Genomic DNA, 20,677 nt, shown 5'->3' with positions numbered 1-20,677 from the left:
GAAGCACAGCTTGAGGGACGGCAGATAGCTTGTCTGGCATATTGCCACACCCATATAAGGAAGTCTGCTCCTCTGTCACAAACGGGCAGTTTTGCCACGCCTTCTGAAACCGAGCGTTTTTGAGCCATCTCAAATGTCTTTCAGGGCTCACTTCCATATGCACAAACCTCATTATCTGAACTGTTGGCATCGTTTAACACGAGAATACAACATTCTTATTACATTCATAGGTCAGGAAAGTGGAAAAGTGTAATAGGTCCCCTTTAATGTTATGTAGGAAGATAGTATCAAAGTTAGGTTTTGTTTTCTCTGGTAGCCAATAAGGGTAATCGTACTAAATTCTTTTGGACACTTAGTAATTTGGTGGTGCGGTGCTACAATGCTTCATCTAGTCCACTGGACCTCTGCGGTCACATTCCATTATGAACCATTTCAGCCTTTTCCAGCCACTTTGGCTTCTTAGGACTAAGCCCACAGACACATCTTTGTGCTTCAGTGCAGTACTGGGAGGTTGGGTTTTCTCTTCCTAGATAAGCTGTTGTACAGGTTGTGACTTGGCCACAGATAAATAGACACTGTCTTTTTTTTTGGTGTGTGACTTCATGGAGCGCGAGGCAGCAGTGTGAAAAGAACCATGGGTGAGAACAAGGAAAAAAAAAAAACAACCCCTCACTTAGTACCATCAAAGTGTTTCTTATTTCTTATTTGCACTTATTTGTTTAAATTATTTTCTATCAATTTAATTCATTCAACATTTAAACGCAGGAAGTGAACCAATGATCAAATGAGAAATTAGTAACACACGGAGAAGCTCTTCTTCTTAATCCTTAATCCTTTTAATGTTTAATGTGCAAGTGTAAACGTGTGTAAATTGTTAAGCATGTCCGAAACAAATAAACCATCAGCATAATCACTTCCCAGCACATTCGGTAGGTGTCCAGGAGATGGTTCTGCTGTATTCAAGTAGCTTTACTCTTATAAATATTTTCAAAAATGACAAACACTCCAACTTTTGCATATAATAAATACGCATAAAAATATAAATACGCATAAAAATATAAATACGCATTATAATAAAAATGTTGCATACATTAGTTGTCATGAGATTTTGTCGTGACAAAATTCAGAAAAAAAATGGGCACTCGGCCTGAGACAATAATTCTTCCTGGGCTTTTGTTTTTATCACCCCAAGCCAATGAAAAAACATGTCATACAGTATGTCACAAAAGTGAGTACACCCTTCACATTTCTGCAAATATTTTATTATATCTTTTCATGGGACAACACTGAAGAAATGAAACTTTGCTACAATGTAAAGTAGTCAGTGTACAGCTTGTATAACAGTGTAAATTTACTGTCCCCTAAAAATAACTCAATACACAGACCTTAATGTCTAAACTGCAGGCAACAAAAGTGAATATACCCCTAGGTGAAAATGTCCAAATTGGGCCCAATTATCCATTTTCTTTCCCCAGTGTCATGTGACCCATTAGTGTTACAAGGTCTCAGGTGTGAATGGGGAGCATGTGTGTTAGATTTGGTTTTATCACTCTCACACTCTCTCATACTGGTCACTGGAAGTTTAACATGGCACCTCATGGCAAAGAACTCTCTGAGGATCTGAAAAAAAGAATTGCTGCGCTACACGAAGATGGCTTAGGCTATAAGAAGATTGCCAACACTCAGCAGCACGGTGGCCAAGACCATACAGCGGTTTAACATCACAGGTTCCACTCAGAACAGGCCTCGCCATGGTCGACCAAAGAAGTTGAGTGCACGTGCCCAGCGTCATATCCAGAGGTTGTCTTTGGAAAATGGACGCCTGAGTGCTGCCAGCATTGCTGCAGAGGTTGAAGGGATGGGTGGTCAACCTGTCAGTGCTCAGACCATACGTCGCACTCTGCATCAAATTGGTCTGCATGGCTGTCATCCCAGAAAGAAGCCTCTCCTAAAGATGATGCATAAGAAAGCCCGCAAACAGTTTGCTGAAGATAAGCAGACTAAAGATATGGATTACTGGAACCATGTCCTGTGGTCTGATGAGACCAAGATAAGCTTATTTGGTTCAGATGGTGTCAAGCGTGTGTGGCGGAAACCAGGTGAGGAGTACAAAGACGAGCGTGTTTTACCTACAGTCAAACATGGTGGTGGGAGTGTCATGGTCTGGGGCTGCATGAGTGCTGCCGGCACTGGGGAGCTACAGTTCATTGAGGGAACCATGAATGCCAACATGTACTGTGACATCCTGAAGCAGAGCATGGTCCCCTCCCTTCGGAAACTGGGCCGCAGGGCAGTATTCCAACATGACAACGACCCCAAACACACCTCCAAGACAACCACTGCTTTGCTAAAGAAGTTAAGGGTGAATGTGATGGACTGGCCAAGCATGTCTCCGGACCTAAATCCTATTGAGCATCTGTGGGGCATCCTCAAACTGAAGGTGAAGGAGCACAAGGTCTCTAACATCCACCAGCTCCGTGATGTCGTCATAGAGGAGTGGAAGAGGATTCCAGTGGCAACCTGTGAAGCTCTGGTGAACTCCTGCCCAAGAGGGTTAAGGCAGTGCTGGAAAATAATGGTGGCCACACAAAATATTGACACTTTTGGCCCAATTTGGACATTTTCACTTAGGGGTGTATTCACTTTTGTTGCCTGCAGTTTAGACATTAAGTGTATTGAGTTATTTTGAGGGGACAGTAAATTTACACTGTTATACAAGCTGTACACTGACTACTTTACATTGTAGCAAAGTTTCATTTCTTCAGTGTTGTCCCATGAAAAGATTAATAATTAATAATAAAATATTTGCAGAAATGTGAAGGGTGTACTCACTTTTGTGACATACTGTATGTCAGGAACACTGTGCTGTTCCTTTGGCAGTTGCCCAACACAACAAAAGGGCAGGGAGAACAGCTTGGGCGGGAAATTACTCCAAAAAGTAACTACAGATTTATTTCTAAGCACTTTTTTCACAGCTAAATCACTCTGAAAATGTTTTATGTACTTTCAGAAATGAACTCTGAATATCAAGGTAGAACTGATTAAAAAAGATTTTTTGCCATGGAAAGCCCTTTGGTGTTTCCTCCTCAATTAATCAGCCTCAGCAGTCGATTGGCTCTTATTTCCAAGTGTCTTTTTTATCATCTTATTCCGTTGTGGTGATTGATGAGAAGCGTTTGAGAATCAGGGAGAGGACAATCTCCCACATCTTCGTGGAATGGAAGTTGCTATCAATACCTGTATTGATGAGCGCAATGGAATCTTGGTGGAAATGTTCTGCTTCCCCATTGATTCCCGACGATCCATTTTGAGCCCCGCTAGTCGACGGCTGGGTTGAATGAAGGGGAGTGGTCCATCCATCATAAGTCGATGCTGCTTGGCAGACACGTCCCATTTTGCCAATTATCCTCCTCCTCCGCCTCCTCCTCCCTTCCTTCTGTGGTCCTGCTCTGGTTTCTTTATTTCAGCTGCTCATCAAGCACAGAACAAGCCAGACTGCGGCCCAGATGGAGCTGACATTTAGTCATGAATTTGACAGCACCTGTCTACACCCACTCGCTTGTAGAAATTGTCTTGTGGGAGTTATTGTCAATACTTGTGTGTATATATATGTTTTGTTCCCTTTTACGCTGCTTCTTTGTGTATGAAAAAAACAGCAAACTTAACACCACATCTCATATTATCTTGTTCAGGTGACTGACCAGTCGGTGCGAGCGGTGGCTGAGAATTGTCCAGAGCTGCAGTTTGTTGGATTCATGGGATGCCCTGTGACGTCCCAGGGAGTCATCCATCTCACCGCAGTAAGTCTACATCTTTGCAGCCATATTTTTGACCTGGGTCATTGTGGCTGTTGCTACCTTGAAAAATTAACTCGGTAAAAAATATATATATAAAAAAAAAAAGAAAACCTTAACTCGGTATCCTCTCCCATTCTGTTGGCGCCCTGCTCCATAAAGGTTAATTTAATTTATTTTGATTTTCCATAAGCATGCACCAACTTTCTTCATTTTGGGGTATCAGCAATTGGCGGATCCTTACATATAAAACAGAGTTCATCCACCTCAAAAGACCTAAAAGTCCACTCTCTCCTTTTGCACTGCCAGACTGAGAGTTTGCCATCCAGCTTAGGCTAAATCGGCTCAAGGTAAGGCTAGTTGGGCATTGGCCAGCAGTTACCACTTATGAGCAGTGAAAAGAGCAAAGCTAATTTACCAAAGGTTTCAGGATGCCCACCGATGTCGTGGAAGTTTGGCGTAAATTAAGGACAATGGCCATGGTTTGAACACGCATATTTATTTATTTATTAAATTTTTTTTGAATTTTCTTTTATTTTTTAGAAGAGAAAAAAAACCAAAACACAACAGGTACATTTATGCATGTACACCACTCGTCTCTTCTGCAACTGTCAAGAGGCCTTCCGAGCACTCACACAGCAAAAATGAAAATATTATGACTCTTCTACTGAGTCACCACATTACCTGTTATGTTAAATAAAATAAATGAAACAACATAAAAAGACAAAAAAAGCTAATGAAAATAAAAAATCACAATATATAAATAAAAAAATGCGGAAATACTCTGAAGTGAGATTGTGTGTTAATGCAGATGTCAGCTCAGTTGCATATACTGCACTTCCTTGATTGACTTTTAGCAACATTGCGTGGAGAATAAGCCGTTTACGTTTAATGGGGCTTAACGTTTTGTTGGGGTTTAGTCAAAGTACATGTTTTGGATGCGGCAAAACACATTTGGTGCACAATGAGGTGTTATAAATTGGGAAACAGACAAAGCGGATGGAGTACTGAAATGCTAATCACATGTCAAGTAGAGGGGGGGGGCAACTGCACAGAACACAAACTATAGCCATTGTGTCGGATAAATAGAAGCGAACAGATGACTAAATACACTCTTTGTATTAAAATACACATGGTATATTTACTGATATGCATAGAATGATAAACTAAATACATTACCATGTAGATGGAATGATAAAAAAACAAAATACACGACATTAACATACAACTATTTAAAGAGCAGTGCCGCAAAGCATGATGGGAGCTCCCACTAGAGCAGGGGTGGGCAAATATTTTGACTCGTGGGCTGCATTGAGTTAACAAAATTGTCCGGGGGACCAGAACATATATTGAACACACACACACTATTTCATGGTTATAATTTTCCTTGAATTATTTGTCTAATTTTGTCCAATATTTAAACATTTAAGTCATTTTGCCCATTTGTATGTTGTTTGTAAGTTGAAATACATGGAAAGCAACTGGCGGGCCGGATTCAAACGCTTGGTGGGCCGTATGTGGCAACCGGGCCATAGTTTGCCCACCCCTGCACTAGCCTTATTTGGCTTGTCCAATTGCTACTCTTACTCTTTACTCTTACTTTTGTTGTATGTTTTCGCATATTTCCACAGCATTTCAGTCCAGCTTCAGCTTCCGAATGGCTTTTAGTTCATTCTAAATTTGGATTTTGGCACCTTTTTAAAAGCGTTTCAGTTTCGCTTCAGCTTTTCAGTATTTACACTCAATGTTTGCGTCATCTACTTTATTTTATTGTCTTACCACAAACTTTTTCATGTCACAAAATGACAGAGGCTGGACTTGACATCCGATTGTGTTTTATACACAACACGCACAAAGAAAGTATTTGATCGTGTAGCACATGACACACTCCTAGCACTGCTCCCCACTGGGACAAAGAGAGTGAATGACTGACAGAAGGGTTAATTCTGCTATAGAACCAACACCCCCAGATGCACAGAGTGAACTCTCGTCATCCAGCATGTTTAGCAGGAACAGAGGAGGAAAACAAACATGTATGCACATGTCAATATATCGGGGCTGACATAATGATCAAGTTTGTTGTTACTTATGGTGCAGTTCACTGATTTATTGATTATTGTGACATGCCCAACCACAAGTGTGGACTCACTTGGGTTTTTGTAGCGTAGATGAGACAAGGCTGACTTTGACTGAATTACAGTGACAGTATGTTGCACTAAAACTGCCTCATGTTTTTTTCTGCTTAAAATACACTGCAAAATATCCATCCATTTTATACAGTATACCTCTTGTACTCAGAATCACAGATGATCTGGAGCCTATCGTAGCTGAAGGCTGCAAAATATAAACCATTTTGGTTTTGTTGCACCGTATGGAGATATTGTTTTCATGAGCCATGAATCGTATTGTATGGCAAAGTACTCGAAGTACTAGATTCCCAGCCTTAAATCTAATGATGGCCTCAGGGTTAGTCGGTATGCGATAACCACAACTCAACCACACTTGGACCTTTCCTGCCCAACACTTATTGATTACTGCAAGATAGGACTCCTCCTCCATGGTAACATATGCTCGTGCTAAAACTGCATTATAGATTAGGCTTTTAATCTTATTGCACATCAGAAATGAAGGTGAAACAGGAAAAATATATTCGTAGGTAATCGGGCAAACTTTAACTTGTTTTTTTTTTTTCTATCAATACCGCAAGTCTTGAATTATTGAGGTGCATCCCTAGGATTTGTATTGTTGTTTCTGAGGTTATTGAAGCGGTAGTTGTGTGTTTACTTCCAGCATTCTGTTCCTGCTGCACTGCTTAAAGTGTGACATGAAGTTTCTTGAACAGAAATGGCTTACCTCAGTAAATGTTGAAGCGTGCATGTTTGATTTGTGTATAATCCCAGCTCCTGCGGGCTCTGCGTTCACTCCAGGGGGTAAATTTGTACTTTTGGAGAGGGAACCCAGAACCTGACTGTGTCTTTTATGTCAGACTTAATTCTGAAGTTATTATGCGTTAACTTTTAAATCTCATGAAAGCCTAATGAGATGAATCCTAATAATATGCCGCTTGTCTTCCAACACCCTGCTGTGTGCGTATTAGCATGCTAATGAGTCGGGGGCACTTTGGTTAAAGATGCTCTGTGTCGTATAAACATGGACGCACACAATGAGTCGTCAGACTGTAGTCAGAACACTTTGTCATAACATTCATTTACAATGCATGGGTGGTCTTATAGTATATGCACAATGCAATTGCATTTATTTTTGATGAACTTAGGTGCACAAGCATGTACCCACGTGGGGCTGCGTGCGGCCATTCCCCGCCCAAATGCAATTACTGTTGTGTTAATAGGACTGAGACAGCCGATGCCGCCCTACATTATTAGATTAAACAGCAGATTAATTTGCACTTACGGTTTTGGCCCAGCTATCATCTCGCCGGCCTCCCCCGACCTTGGCCCGTGGTGTTGTAGACAGACTGTAATGAAGCCAGCCAGTCATAACAACGCTGGCATACACTGAGGCGAACGTGTACACGCACACGTCTGGCCCACTTCATTATTATTTATTACCATGTTAACCCGGGGGGGAGTTTTAGCCGGCTGTAATCCTGATATCTAGATTTTATTTTAAATTACATGCTGATTGGTTATTGACTGTTTATTTCAATTACACCCTAGACTTTTTGCAGACCTGGTGATTGCATTATTATTTTATTTATCACACGATTCGCATATTTTCATCAAACCGTTCCGATGGGGGCATACTTACTCTGGACTCTTGAGACATTTATTGAAGATGCTGTCAAAGAAAAAAAACATACTTTTAGCAGCCCCACTGGAAAGAAAATTGTGCAAAAACACAAACGGAACGTTACCTAGACCGTAATGTCAACACTGGCGATACTAACTAAAATCCTCTCTGGATATACATATAATTGGTCGAGGCAAACGGCAGCCCCACACTGAGTCTTGGCTCCGTTCGCGGGAACCAAAGTGCATTCTCATGTGGGGTTCAGTTGTTTGTTCATGCGTAAGGGGCTCCATATATAAAGCGCTTTAAAATGGCTTCAATTGCTGTTACATTAATAACATTGACTTGTTTTGCTCTGACATGCAAAGCATTTGTTCAACACAACAGTGTTGGAGAAATCTGGAGAATCTTGGGTGTTAAACTTCATAATGTAGCGCCGACAGTGTGTGATACACTTTTGTTAGAACTGATGCAACCTCTGACTACTTTGGTACTCACAAAGAACAGGAGCATGGCAAAAAGCTGGGAACAAAAGTGCTATTCAAGGTAGCAACGGTTGGGAGGAAGTCAGTGTTTCAGTTTCAGTTTCAATGTCAAATCTCAATTCCAGTCTCGGGTATAGAGGTGCAAGTCCAAGTCAAGTCTCAAGACACGGCAGGCCTGAAATCTCTTAGCCCTTACAAGTCATAAGCACCATTTTAATAAAATAAGACCGGACTTACAAAAAAAGAGTGCTGACATAGTATTCAGGATTTAGTCAGTGCACACAAATGTAATCCTCACATTTGTTGTTTCTTCTTAAATCCGATTGGCCATGAGTAGATTCTTTCATGGAGGCAAATTCAATCGTTCATTCATTCATTTTTGACCGCTTATCCTCATGAGGGTCGCGGGGGGATGCTGGAGCCTATCCCAGCTGTCTTCAGGCGAGAGGCGGGGTACACCCTGGACTGGTGGCCAGCCAATCACAGGGCACATATAGACAAACAACCATTCACACTCACATTCATACCTATGGACAATTTGGAGTCGCCAATTAACCTAGCATGTTTTTGGAATGTGGGAGGAAACCGGAGTACCCGGAGAAAACCCACGCATGCACGGGGAGAACATGCACACTCCACACAGAGATGGGTGGAATTGAACTCAGGTCTACTAGCTGTGAGTCAATGAGGCAGATGCAAAGGAAAAATATGTTATGTTGGAAATTTCATAATAATGATCACAGGTTTTTGACTCGCAGTGTGTGATCACAGTAGTTGAATACTTTGAAGGGCACTGAAAGCCATTCAAGTGAAGATTTTGATGATATTATAAAGTCAAAACCGAGGGTGTCAAAATTTTGACTTGCTCAAAGTCTGACTGGAGTCCAAATCATATGACTGGAGTCACAATGCCCCAATGCGGCCCGCAAGTCAAAACATTTGCCCACCCCTGGCCTAGAGACTAGAAAAAGACCACTTTGAGTTCTTACTTTGTTGTGGCACTTTTCCACAAGTTCAGTCATCCCTTGCCACTTTATGGTTTGAACTTCGTGGCTTCACATTAACACAATTCTGCAAAATAAATGGGTGGGTAGTGAAAGTAAAGACTCCTGGAGAGTTTATCTAAATTCCAGGAATCAGGTTTGTCCGAATGAGTGGACTTCTGGGAGCATCTTAGCTCCTCCCAAGCTCCAAGTCATTTTTTTTTCATTTTTTTCAATATCATTTTTGTGATTCTTGCTCAGTCCTGCTGCTGCTTTGCTATTTTTACTGCGTCTCATTCCCTCTCCCTCTACTAATCTTGTCGTTATTATCTCCTTTAGCAGGTGATTCCTCCTCATTTATTCCCAAATGGCCCCACCCAGTGTCGATTGAAAATAATATTCTTGCATCTAGAATCGTTGCATTTCTGATGACTCCATGGACTTGCAATTCAAGTTTTTTTTTCAACTTCAATTATTACCCTCCCTCCCACTCATTTGGCTCTTCAATTGCATCCATGTCTGTCTGATTACCCCAACCCCTTCATTTTCCACTCTGTTGTTGGCGAAGAGAACTGAGCAAAATCCATTATTTTTATGAAGTTCTTTTTTATGGCACCCTCGTTTCAGATTGATATCTTTTTATTTAATTTTTTTACCTCCTCCTTGCAAATGAGGGTGTAAGGAAATCAATTGAAACGGTATTTTCCTTATCAAGTCATCTTATTTTCAGAATGGGCCTCCCATGGTGTTGATGCAGATAGTGTGCAGAGTAACTACAAAGACGTGGCATTTATGCTCCTTTTAAATGTTTTCTGCGGTGTTTAATTCCACACGGGCTGTATAGCTCCTTTGTGATGGGCAACAAAACTCAATATTTCTAGCAAGGCCCTGCATGATAAGCCACTGTCTTGTTTATGACAGCATCAGGCCGGTATCAGCATATAAAATGATCATATTATATCAACCTGCTTTTAAAATGTCCAATATTGGCACACCGCTACAGGCAGTCGATGATAAACTCCGCCTCAGCGGCAGAATAGAGCCCATGCCATCACAACAACAGCGTGCGAGTTGTGTTAACAAAGTGTGGCAAGTCCGGAATAGACGTTGTGGCTCAGTGCAAAACTTGCCATACAACCAATCTCATCGCGTATTTGAATCACAGCATCACACGGGAAACTCCCACGGGATGGCGAGAAGTCATTAACTATAACAGAAAAGTGCCAGCCCCTGTCATGGTGAGTAATATCGGGTTTAAGCGCTTCATTGAGCGCCTCCAACCCAGCTGTATTATGCCCAGCCACTACATTTTGGAGAAAACTGTATCCCGCACGCATAAAGAAATAAATGGGTCAGTTTTTCTCGTGCCTACTGTTGCTGACTATTGTTCTCTGTCTGAATCAATCACTGAATCAATCCTTGTCTAACATTCCATGTTACAATGTGGTCATATCCAGAACTGTCTGGACATTCATTCATTCATTTTCTACCGCTTTTTCCTCACGAGGGTCGCGGGGGGTGCTGGAGCCTATCCCAGCTGTCTTCGGGGTACACCCTGGAGTGGTCGGCAGCCAATCACAGACAAACAACCATTCACACTCACATTCATACCTATGGACAATTTGGAGTCACCAATTAACCTAGCATGTTTTTGGAATGTGGGAGGAAACCGGAGTACCCGGAGAAAACCCACGCGTGCACGGGGAGAACATGCAAACTCCACACAGAGATGGCCAAGGGTGGGAATTGAACCCTGGTCTCCTAGCTGTGAGGTCTGCGTGCTAACCACTAGACCGCCGTGCCGCCCCAAGGGTGTGAAGTAATTCAACACCCTTGGGGTTCTTTCTTTTCGATCAGGCAATGATGATCTCTAAAAGATAAAGGGCTGTTTTTGTCTTTTAGTTAATCGGAATAAGAATCAGAATCAGAATGGCCTTTATTGTCATTATACAGGATGTACTACAAGATTGGAGAGCTTCTCCTTTCAGTGCAATAGAGAAGTTAAAAAGTCTACAGAAATAGTATAAGCAAAAAGACAGTTTAACAAGTTGCAGTTGCAGGGAGGCTTTAAATAAACAAGATATATACAATATGAGATACAGACTTGTGCACAGCACAATTGAGGCTCAGTTTATGATATAATCGACCTTAAATCCGGCAACATAATGTTTCTTCCTCACATTGCTCTGACTGATGTGTTTAAATCACCTCGTTACCGTTAATGTCTCACTCGTTCTAAACCTTCTCTATCAGTCAGTCTTTGGACAGTGCCTCTCTCACGCATATGTGCGGTGTGAAAAAAAAAAATATATAATATATATATATTTTACACACACAAACAACTCAGTCGCTCTATCTTCCTGTCAAGAGCTGCTCTTTTCTTGTGGAAGTGATTACGTCCAAGGTCGCCTCTATCAGAGTCAGTGTCAGTGTCAGAAAAGCCTCTCATGGTCTATTCCCTCGTTTTGTGACGGCTTCCCCTTTGCCTGTCATGCCTACCCGCAATGCCCCTCCTCATACATCACTGCCCTAAGACTCGGCGGGTCTCCCTCCTTTCCGTTTGAAAGTTCCAGTGTCAGGTTGGACAAGAGCCGCACTGAGACATAACAAATGACGTGCCTATTGAGGAATGTGTCAGAGATGAAACAACGTAGATTTGGAGTCTGCCATGGCTGTGTGTCGTCCCTCTGGGATGTTTCTGGTCTTAATTTGGAGACATGTACGATCGTTCAGCCGTGTTGCCTCAATGGTTTTGTTTTGCACCACAGACATTTGGGACCTTTGATAAATATTGCTTAAATCTGAGGCAACTGAACCACAAGCAATACCTCAACTCGCAGTCTGGTGGCTATTTAATTTCATAACCACAATTATACGTTGCAGTCTTCCTGGTGGCTGTGCGGGGGCAATATCAATACCATGGAACTCAGACGTCCTTGCAGGAGTTCTTCAGATTGGGAATTAATTTCCCAGAAATTTCCTGAGAAATATGATCTCAGGGAAGAATTTAATTTGAAACACTTATATGCTAGGACTACGTTAAAAAGCCATAGCATTTCAGTATGTGGAATCAAACTATGGAATGGATTGAGTAAGGACCTCAAACAATGCACAACGATGAGCCAAATCAAGAAAAAAATACAAGCAGTTGATGTTTGCTAAATACAAGGATGAAGAGTCTTGAACCAGTCATGATGTGCTATATATATCACTATATTGACACTAACTATGGTACACATAATGTCATTGTATGGTCATATCACCTCGTACTTTGGTATGTGATAAAAAAAACAAACAAAAAACCTAAAAACTATATTAAGAAAGCAGGAAGTGAACAAATGTAACAGTTACTGATTGTAAAAGTACCAGATGGAGGGGTAGGATTTAATAAGCTTTGCTTCTTCCTACTCCTTTTGGACATGTGGAACTGTGAACTGATTATGTGATGCATTCAATTGTAATCTGATGCATGTTCAAATGAAATAAAACCAATACCATTACCAATTTCCCCCCATAAGAAATAACAGACATATCACATTTAAACGCTGTACGCTTAGTGTTTTAAGTAGTCATATTAATGCATATGAATGTGAAAACAGTCTTGTTTCTCTTTAGAATTGACCACAGTGAGTGACGTTTCTTACTCATAATTTGTAAGGCTCGGTTTTACGATAAATGCCCTTCCTGATGCAGTTGTCCCATTTATCCAGTCTTGATTTGTAGAGTTATGGGCAGGAACCAGTAGGGATAGACTATTATAGACGATTACAATTTTGCTATGGTTTTAAATTATAGATCCACCGCTTTCCTACAGCTTATGCTGCTGCAAATCGAGGGCTACCAGGAGTGTATCTCAGATGACTTAGTGCAAGAGGCGGGGTACACTCTGGGCAGGCCGCCAGTCAGTCACAAGGCACGTACTATATACTGCAGACAAACAGCTATTTATACTGATGCATTTTTCAGTTCTATACTGGAATTCATCCATCCATCCATTTTCTATACCGTTTATCCTCACTCGGGTCGCGGGGGTTTCCTGGAATCAAAACTGACTTTGGGCGAGAGGCGGGGTACACTCTGGCTGCCAGTCACAAGGCACATATTGTATAACGCAGACAAACAACTATTTACACTGATACATTTTTGACTTCGACGCTCAATTTGTTCCACAATGGCAATCCATGCATGGAATTCCACTCATGAAAGTGGCAAAACACACTACACCTCTACCCCCCCTGCATGGAATATGTGCTGTCTGCAAGTACATAATCACAGTGCTCTGTGTCACGCTGATAACCCCTCTTCCCCAAGCTAATGAGCCAAATGTGTGTATGTGTGTACTTTTTCCTATAGGTACTCATGCCCTGTGTGTGATTGTGCACATTCTTGTGTCCCATGGGTACAAGAGGTGTTAACTGAGCGGCGGGGTGGGGGCGAAATGGATGGAGTAAAAGGGGCTTTGGACCAAGAAAGGTTATAAGGGTTGAGGGGGTTGCAGAAAAAGGTAATAATGATTTCCTCTGCTGCTGTACAGAGGAGATTGGGGGATTTATGAATATAATAAGCAAAAGCCAGAGGGATGGTGTGTGTGTGTGTGTGTCGCGGAGTCATTGAAGAATAATTAATTTAGCCATCAAGACATTTTAATCCACAGACGGATGGACGATGAAGGGGGTCGTTGACCTCTGGGGTCTGTATGTGTGTGGTAGCTTGTCTGGTTATTGGCCAAGTGAGGAGTGCCAGCGACTGTCCTGTCTGGCCATCAACCAGGACTCTTTGTTGTCGTGCATGTGCAAGCGTACCGCCGCTCACTATCTCCTCCTCGAACCTTTCCTCACCACTGCATTTGTTATCAACACCGGCACATGCAGGATTAGTGGCTGTAAGGGGAGTAAAAAAAAAAAAAAAAGAGTGTAGCAGAGGAAATAAGTGATAGACAGTAGATGGGCACAAGACTGATAAAGACCCAACGCTCACTCACAGAGACACAAAAGCAGTCAGTTCAGTGGTCCATGACGTGACAATGTATTGTTGATCCACACCGATGGCTTTTCCAGTTTTTGACTCGGTCTTCCATGCATTAGATTGTGCTTTCACCAGAATTTAGTGGAGGGTGGGCGGCTTTGCATTGATTGCTCTTTACCATCTATTATCCTGTAGAAGTGAGATATTAATATTGAATCATTTCAATGTAGTTAGAGAATGGGTAGTATTAAATAATATTCATTATTAAAGAGATTTATGAAATAAATGTAAGAGTAGAAAGAGAGGCCTTTTGAAAAAGTTTCACATTTTTGAGAATTTTTTCTTTCTTCTTTTTTTTTTTTTTTTTTTTTACTGTATAATGCATTTACTTTTGTGCTAAATCCAACTGCATTCTCAGGGTGATTTTCTACCCAGTGCTTGATTTAATCGAGTCTGGACACATGCTCTCCTCTGTCTGACTTAACTCTCCGGGACGCCGCGACAAGATTAAAAAAAAAAAAAGTGTGTATGCATGAGTGCCCACTTGTATTCACGTAGTGACACGGCTCCACTCATCTCACCTTTTTGGCCCTTGTCGCATCCTGTCTTGACACCGTCTGCAACACATGCGGACGGCTGAGCAGAATCTGTAATGGCGGCAGTGCCACCACCGCCACCACCGCCACAAAAACAACACACTTGTTGTGACTTTGACTTCCTCTTCAGAACTTTTGAATGGACAGAAACTTTTGTTGAAGTGTGGTTTGTGTGCACAAACACACACAAGTTTCCTCCAAACTTTTGTGTTTTTGTTTTTTGTGAGTGACTTTTTTCACGACTATGCATTTTATATAGTTGGATCTGCTTCATTACCCGTTGACTAATTGGTATGTTTCCATTACAACAACCAACTAGGGAAAACCTTGGACTGTTTATGCCAAACTTTATAAACAAAAACAGATTGTCCAGAACAATGCCCTATAGACAGACAATCGCTGTTTGAATTCAGGCAACCCGATTCCGATTGGCTGCTCCAGTCCTGTTATACGAATATCCGGTGTAATTTGGTCGGCCATGACATTGATTTCCTGCAATCAAAGCAGAGTTAAGACCATAATTCTCCATGTCAGCCAGTTAAAATCAATTTCTGAAGGGCGTTGGTGCGTGTCAATATGTCTTTTCAGCACATGTCCTGGCGCATGTTGTTGTTGGTGTTGTTTCTTGAGTCCGCAGATGGCAGCACTGTCTTCTTTTTGAGAACAGTACGAAATGTGGTCTACAGGACTTAGGTGAAACACTGCACACTGCACATCACGCCATAAGAACACAAATCAGGAAATGCTACCAGAACTAAAGGTCATATGAGGTTTTCTCTTCAGTTGCTTTTTTCAATAATACGACAATAAAAAAAAATAAATTAATTAACCTTCCTCTTGTGTAAGCTTTCTGGTATCATCTCTTAACGGGTCAGTTTTGACCCATTTATTAAATCAGCTATAAAATACACTACATACAATAAGTTACCATCAAATTTGCTTCTCATGTCTTGGTTACCTTCTTAGGCTTCCTCATCCATGAAAATGTTGGTTCTAATACTTTTGGTGTGGGCATGTTGGCCTTTTTTTGTCACTATACCCCTCGATTTCAATTTCAAAAAATGGTAAAATGAACCTCAAAAGAATCATATTAATAAATTGAATGTTCTTTTGTTACCTGGCTATTACTGAGGGCTATAGAACATATGTCTTAAATCAATTAGTTTTATTTATTTACTCATTTTAGTATTAATCACGACATCTATGGTGTTCGGGTCAATGTTGACCCATATATATATTAATGTCAAGAAAATGTAGAAAAAGTTATTGTTTTCAGTAACAGAACTTTAGTATAAACTGAAATAAAAGAGCAGAACAGGTCCAGATATTGGTTCACTGTACTTCTTGCCATTTTTTCCATGATCCAAATTGTAAATGTGAAATCAGCCAGTCAAATGAGTGAATTCACCTCATATGTCTGGACCTTGGTTTTCTGCTGGTATACTGGAAAAACGGTCAGAATGAGAATCCCCTGAAGCTTACATGATGAGAAGAGGAGCTGGTTGTCATTGTGTTGGCTAATTGTACACTTGATGATTTCATTTGTGGCTCAAAATATTGCTTTATAGTCATATTATTATAACCGTGTCGAAACCGACCCTAACAATACAGTGGTCATAATTTCAACCAGACCATTTTAAAATGTAGAAAAAAATATTTTTTGTTTTTATTTTGTTGAAATAGAGTTTCCTGACAAAGTCAAAAAGCCTTGATGCAATAAACAAATGTTATGTGATTTTTTTTATGAATTAAAATGTAAAACGGGTCGGTGCAGACCCAAACACAAGGAGGAGGAGAAGGAGGGTTAAAAAAAAACGAAGCGGTGGGCCGCAAATGGACTCCGGTCCGCACTTTAGAGACCTCTGAGTTAGCTGGAAGAAGGTCCACTTTGAGACCCTTTGTTTTCAGACCGCATAACACTGTTGTCATATTAAAAAACGCCCCAAAATGACAATCGAAATCATATTAAATCATAATGATGAATTAAGTAATGTTGTGAATTAGTAGCTCACACTATTTTGGCCCCAAACAATGCCTACTCTGTTTTCTGGACAGTGACGTTTGATGGACAGCACTCCTGCGGTGCACAAACTATGACATCATATCCTCAGCATGAGGTCCAGCAGCTTCCTGCTTGGCATCATATGACCTTGTGTAAATAAATGCAGTAATAACACAGGTAGCCGCAAGTGAGCGTGCACTTCTTGGCCTTCTAACCCACGCTTAATGTAATAAAGTGTCAAATCCACTCTGTCCTGTCTAATATGGAACCCTCAGCGCTTATTATTCTTTCTTTAATTTTAAATGGTGTGTTGTGTGTGACCTCAGACTCTCATTCTTCCTGTCTGAGAGGGGCTTTAATTGAAGCCGGGCCACAAGGAGCACCTCTTCTGGTCATGTGGGCCACATGAAATAATCCTCATTTAATACAAAAATGTGCTCATCCATCCCTCGTAATATGTGAATTGATTGCTTTCGTTTTATGTTTGAATGTGTTTTGAAACTTGTGGATAATTTACATGCAATTTAACTCAGCACGATTTAATAATGTTTTACAATAATATGTTTCAGCCATCTACATTTAAATGAAAAAACACGCCTTTAAGACATACAAGGATTTCATTTACTAATGGTCGATTAATGTCATTACTGCATGGGTTCATATTATTCCATTGTATTCTAGGGGTGTCAATTGTATTTGTGCATTTGCGCACGTGTGCACACACAGAAGTTGGAATATTCATAAAAATCAGTGCGTGCATTAATTTGTGTGCCTGCCTGCGTGTATTCATGGGTGGGGACGCCACGCTGGCCTCAGAGCAGCTGGATTTTGCAGGTTTCAGTGTATTTTACGAACGACATGAATAATTATCCAGGTGTAGCTGCCAACTCGGGGGGGGGGGGGTGTGACGAAGTCGGCGTGGTCACAGGCGGCAGCAGACAAAAAAAAAAAAAGCCCCCTGCTCACATCCACTTTTTTTTTTTCAAGTCGTCTTTTTTTTTTCCTCTCTGTAAATCACTGCCTTTGTTTTGCTTCCCCGCCGTCCACACCGGTTCTCCATATTTGTTTTTCTTCATTGCTCTGACACACAAAACGAACTATTTCACGAGTGGAAATGATTAAATAAGATTGGAGCCGTCTTGGAGTCAAATTAATGTAATCTGTCAACTATAAGAAAACAAACGCCACCTTTGGGTCCTGTCACATTATGTCGGTGTGACTAATTACTGAGAGGTCGTCCCCCTCCCACTTTTCTTCAGGATAGTTTATTGTTAAATGGTGAAATATATTTCCATGCATCGCCTTTCATGGATGGATTAAGAAAGTTCCATTCTTCGCTGCCTGCTTCCTTTCACAAACACATATTTCCTATTTTCTTCCACCTAGCTACACCACTAACCAATCAAATGTGACTTTAGTTGGCCCCATTTCTCATTGGTTAGCCACATCAATGACACTCCCTCCATTGGCTGGAGCACCGATTTCATTTAGCCGACATAAGCAGTTTTAAATTTGGTGAACCAGTACAATTTTTGTTGTCAGGGCAGGGATTTCCTGCAGGTTTAATTACCGTTAAAAAAATCGGAATGTGTGTGAGGATGAGATGTTTGCCTGTGAATGTTCTATGAAAGAGTGACATTTGATGTCACAAAAACTCAGGCTAATTGTGCATGAATAATTCAGCACCTTTCACCCAGCATTGGCCACAGGGTCTGACAAAAACTTTCCTTCTGCCATTTTTCTGTGCTACTCTACAAGCGCTTATGCTTTGAACTGGCAAATAGCAGCTTTTTCGCTCACTTGACCTTCTTTTCTTCACACACACACATAAGCTGTTAACGTCACCGCTATTCAGCATACTACACAATCACCACCATGCATGAAGACCTTTAAAACAAGGCATATGATGCAATTTTCCCTCAAGCGTAAAGGTTTTTTTTGGTGTGCATTGACTCTCGGCATGCCTTCCAAGTGTGCTTGGAGCCTGTGGCCCCAATGAGTATTCATGCTGCTGCGTATATGTCAAACCTATGGAGCCAACAGTAGTGCTCACTGATCTTAACGCCCGATGTGAGCTTGTTTTCTTTTTAGCCTCCGCCGTGACATTTAGCACCCCGTCCCCCCTAGAGAGCCGCCTGGAATGTCGTTCCTCCATTACCTTGCACGCTTCCCGACACGAAAGCTTGTGTAGTTGTGTTAAATTGCTTCATTCATTTCTAAAGCAGGGCTGTTTCTTTTTTTTCAGACAGGAAGCTCAGATTGGGCTATAGGATTAATTCCAATCCCTCTTCAGGGGGGTGTCCATGTGAACCAGAGAGAGAGAAAGAGATGACTCAAAATGAGGGAGATGTAAGGAAACAAAACAAAACAACTACATTCTATAAATTTGAAAGTACTACTTATAGAAAAATTAACACTTAAATTAATTGAGTAATCACCAAATAAGTAATTGTACATACAAAAGTGCATTAAATAAATATTGTTAAATTCATTCATTCATTCATTTTCTACCGCTTATGCTCACGAGGGTCGTGGGGGGTGCTGGAGCCTATCCCAGCTGACTTCATACTCCCTGGACTGGTGGCCAGCCAATCACAGGGCACATATAGACAAACAACCATTCACACTCACATTCATACCTATGAACAATTTGGAGTCGCCAATTAACTTAGCATGTTTTTGGAATGTGGGAGGAAACTGGAGTATCTGAACTCAAACTTGGGTCTCCTAGCTGTGTGGCTTGCGCGCTAACCACTTGGTCACCATGCAGCCTATTATATATATATATATATATATATATATATATATATATATATATATAATAATTTTGTAGTTAGAGCATAAAAAAAGCTGTTTAAACCCATCTGAATACGGTTTTTAACATTGGTAGAGCCCTCAACGAAGACCTGTACTTATACATGTGTTACTGTGAATATGTGCTACAGCTCCTTAGGGGAGCTGCGTGAGGGCGGGCAGGAAGTGATGTCAGGGGTTCAGAATTGAGTATTAGTTTTGCGTGAATAACTGCCAGAATTTTCTATTGTGGATTATTGTGCCTGTTGTGAGTTTATTCCAACCGACAATAACCTGTTGTTCCGATGACCCAGTCTGGTGCTTGTGTGTCTCACTGAACATTACAGTAAGATCTTCTGAATGAGTTGTATTTGTATTTTACTTCATTTAGCTGTTTTTATGCTTAAATGTTTAATTTAGACCAAAAATATGTATGTAACATGTACTTAAATATGCATGTGGCTGTATTCAACCACCAAACAGAATGATTTATTAATGAGTATAAATAAAATTGGAAGTATGAAGGGGTGAGGGACGACTGTGTATGGTGAACTACATGCATTATTATTATTTTGATGGGAGGATATTCTTTTACTTTGACAATGACATGTAGGAATGTTACATTACATTTAACATTATTATGATTTTAGCTCACCAAAGTCAGTACATCAATCATATTTCATAGATGGATAATTGTGTCTTTTATATAGTCAAGCTCGGTGCAGTAGTAGTGCACAAATGCTGCGGCCACAGGTGAGCTGCGGTTCATGTTCATTACGGGAAACATGAAATCCAACATGCATATCCATTCGCATTTGACCCAATTAAAAATACCTCACCGTATTTAATCTTTTGCAGCTGCGCAATTTGACCGTCCTGGACCTGCGGCACATATCTGAGCTGAACAATGAGACGGTGATGGAGTTGGTGAGGAAGTGTTGCAAACTCAGCTCCCTCAACCTCTGCCTCAACTGGAGCATCAATGACAGGTATGTCAGCGCTGCGCTTCTCATAGTCGTACGGTGACGCACACTGTCACATCATTGCAAACACTACAGTATATTACAACTGCTTGGGAGGGCCATGTGCTCACACAATTTGTCAAAGAAAAATACAAGTCAACATATACCGTATATTCCGGTGTAGGAGCTGCTACTTTTTTCTTAACCCTGTGGTGTGCTGCTTTATGGTTAAATTCTAATCTCGTGACATCTTCTTTAGTTCAGAACTACTTAGACCTGTCACGATAATGGATATATTGATTTATATCAATAAAGCCAAGGAGGAAACAATAGCTCCGACAGGAGCC

At 41.0% G+C, this 20,677-nt stretch overlaps 1 protein-coding gene across 4 annotated transcripts in view; it reads left to right on the top strand.

Annotated features, from left to right (window-relative positions):
* fbxl17 (F-box and leucine-rich repeat protein 17) overlaps nucleotides 1-20,677 on the top strand; it is a 235,595-nt gene that overhangs the window by 69,426 nt on the left and 145,492 nt on the right. For all 4 annotated transcript variants that reach the window (XM_058071437.2, XM_058071439.2, XM_078789605.1 and 1 more), the window contains 2 exons: nucleotides 3,693-3,800; nucleotides 20,227-20,357. In XM_058071437.2, coding sequence (XP_057927420.2) covers nucleotides 3,693-3,800; nucleotides 20,227-20,357 — 239 coding nt within the window. The remainder of the gene's footprint in view (nucleotides 1-3,692; nucleotides 3,801-20,226; nucleotides 20,358-20,677) is intronic.

The sequence above is a fragment of the Doryrhamphus excisus genome, linkage group LG3 (assembly GCF_037039965.1).
Source record: "Doryrhamphus excisus strain RoL-2023G ecotype Guam linkage group LG3, RoL_Dexc_Guam_v1.1, whole genome shotgun sequence".
Classification (NCBI taxonomy): domain Eukaryota; kingdom Metazoa; phylum Chordata; class Actinopteri; order Syngnathiformes; family Syngnathidae; genus Doryrhamphus; species Doryrhamphus excisus.
Note: the sequence above shows the minus strand (reverse complement) of the source record. Positions and strands in the feature narration are given on the sequence as shown.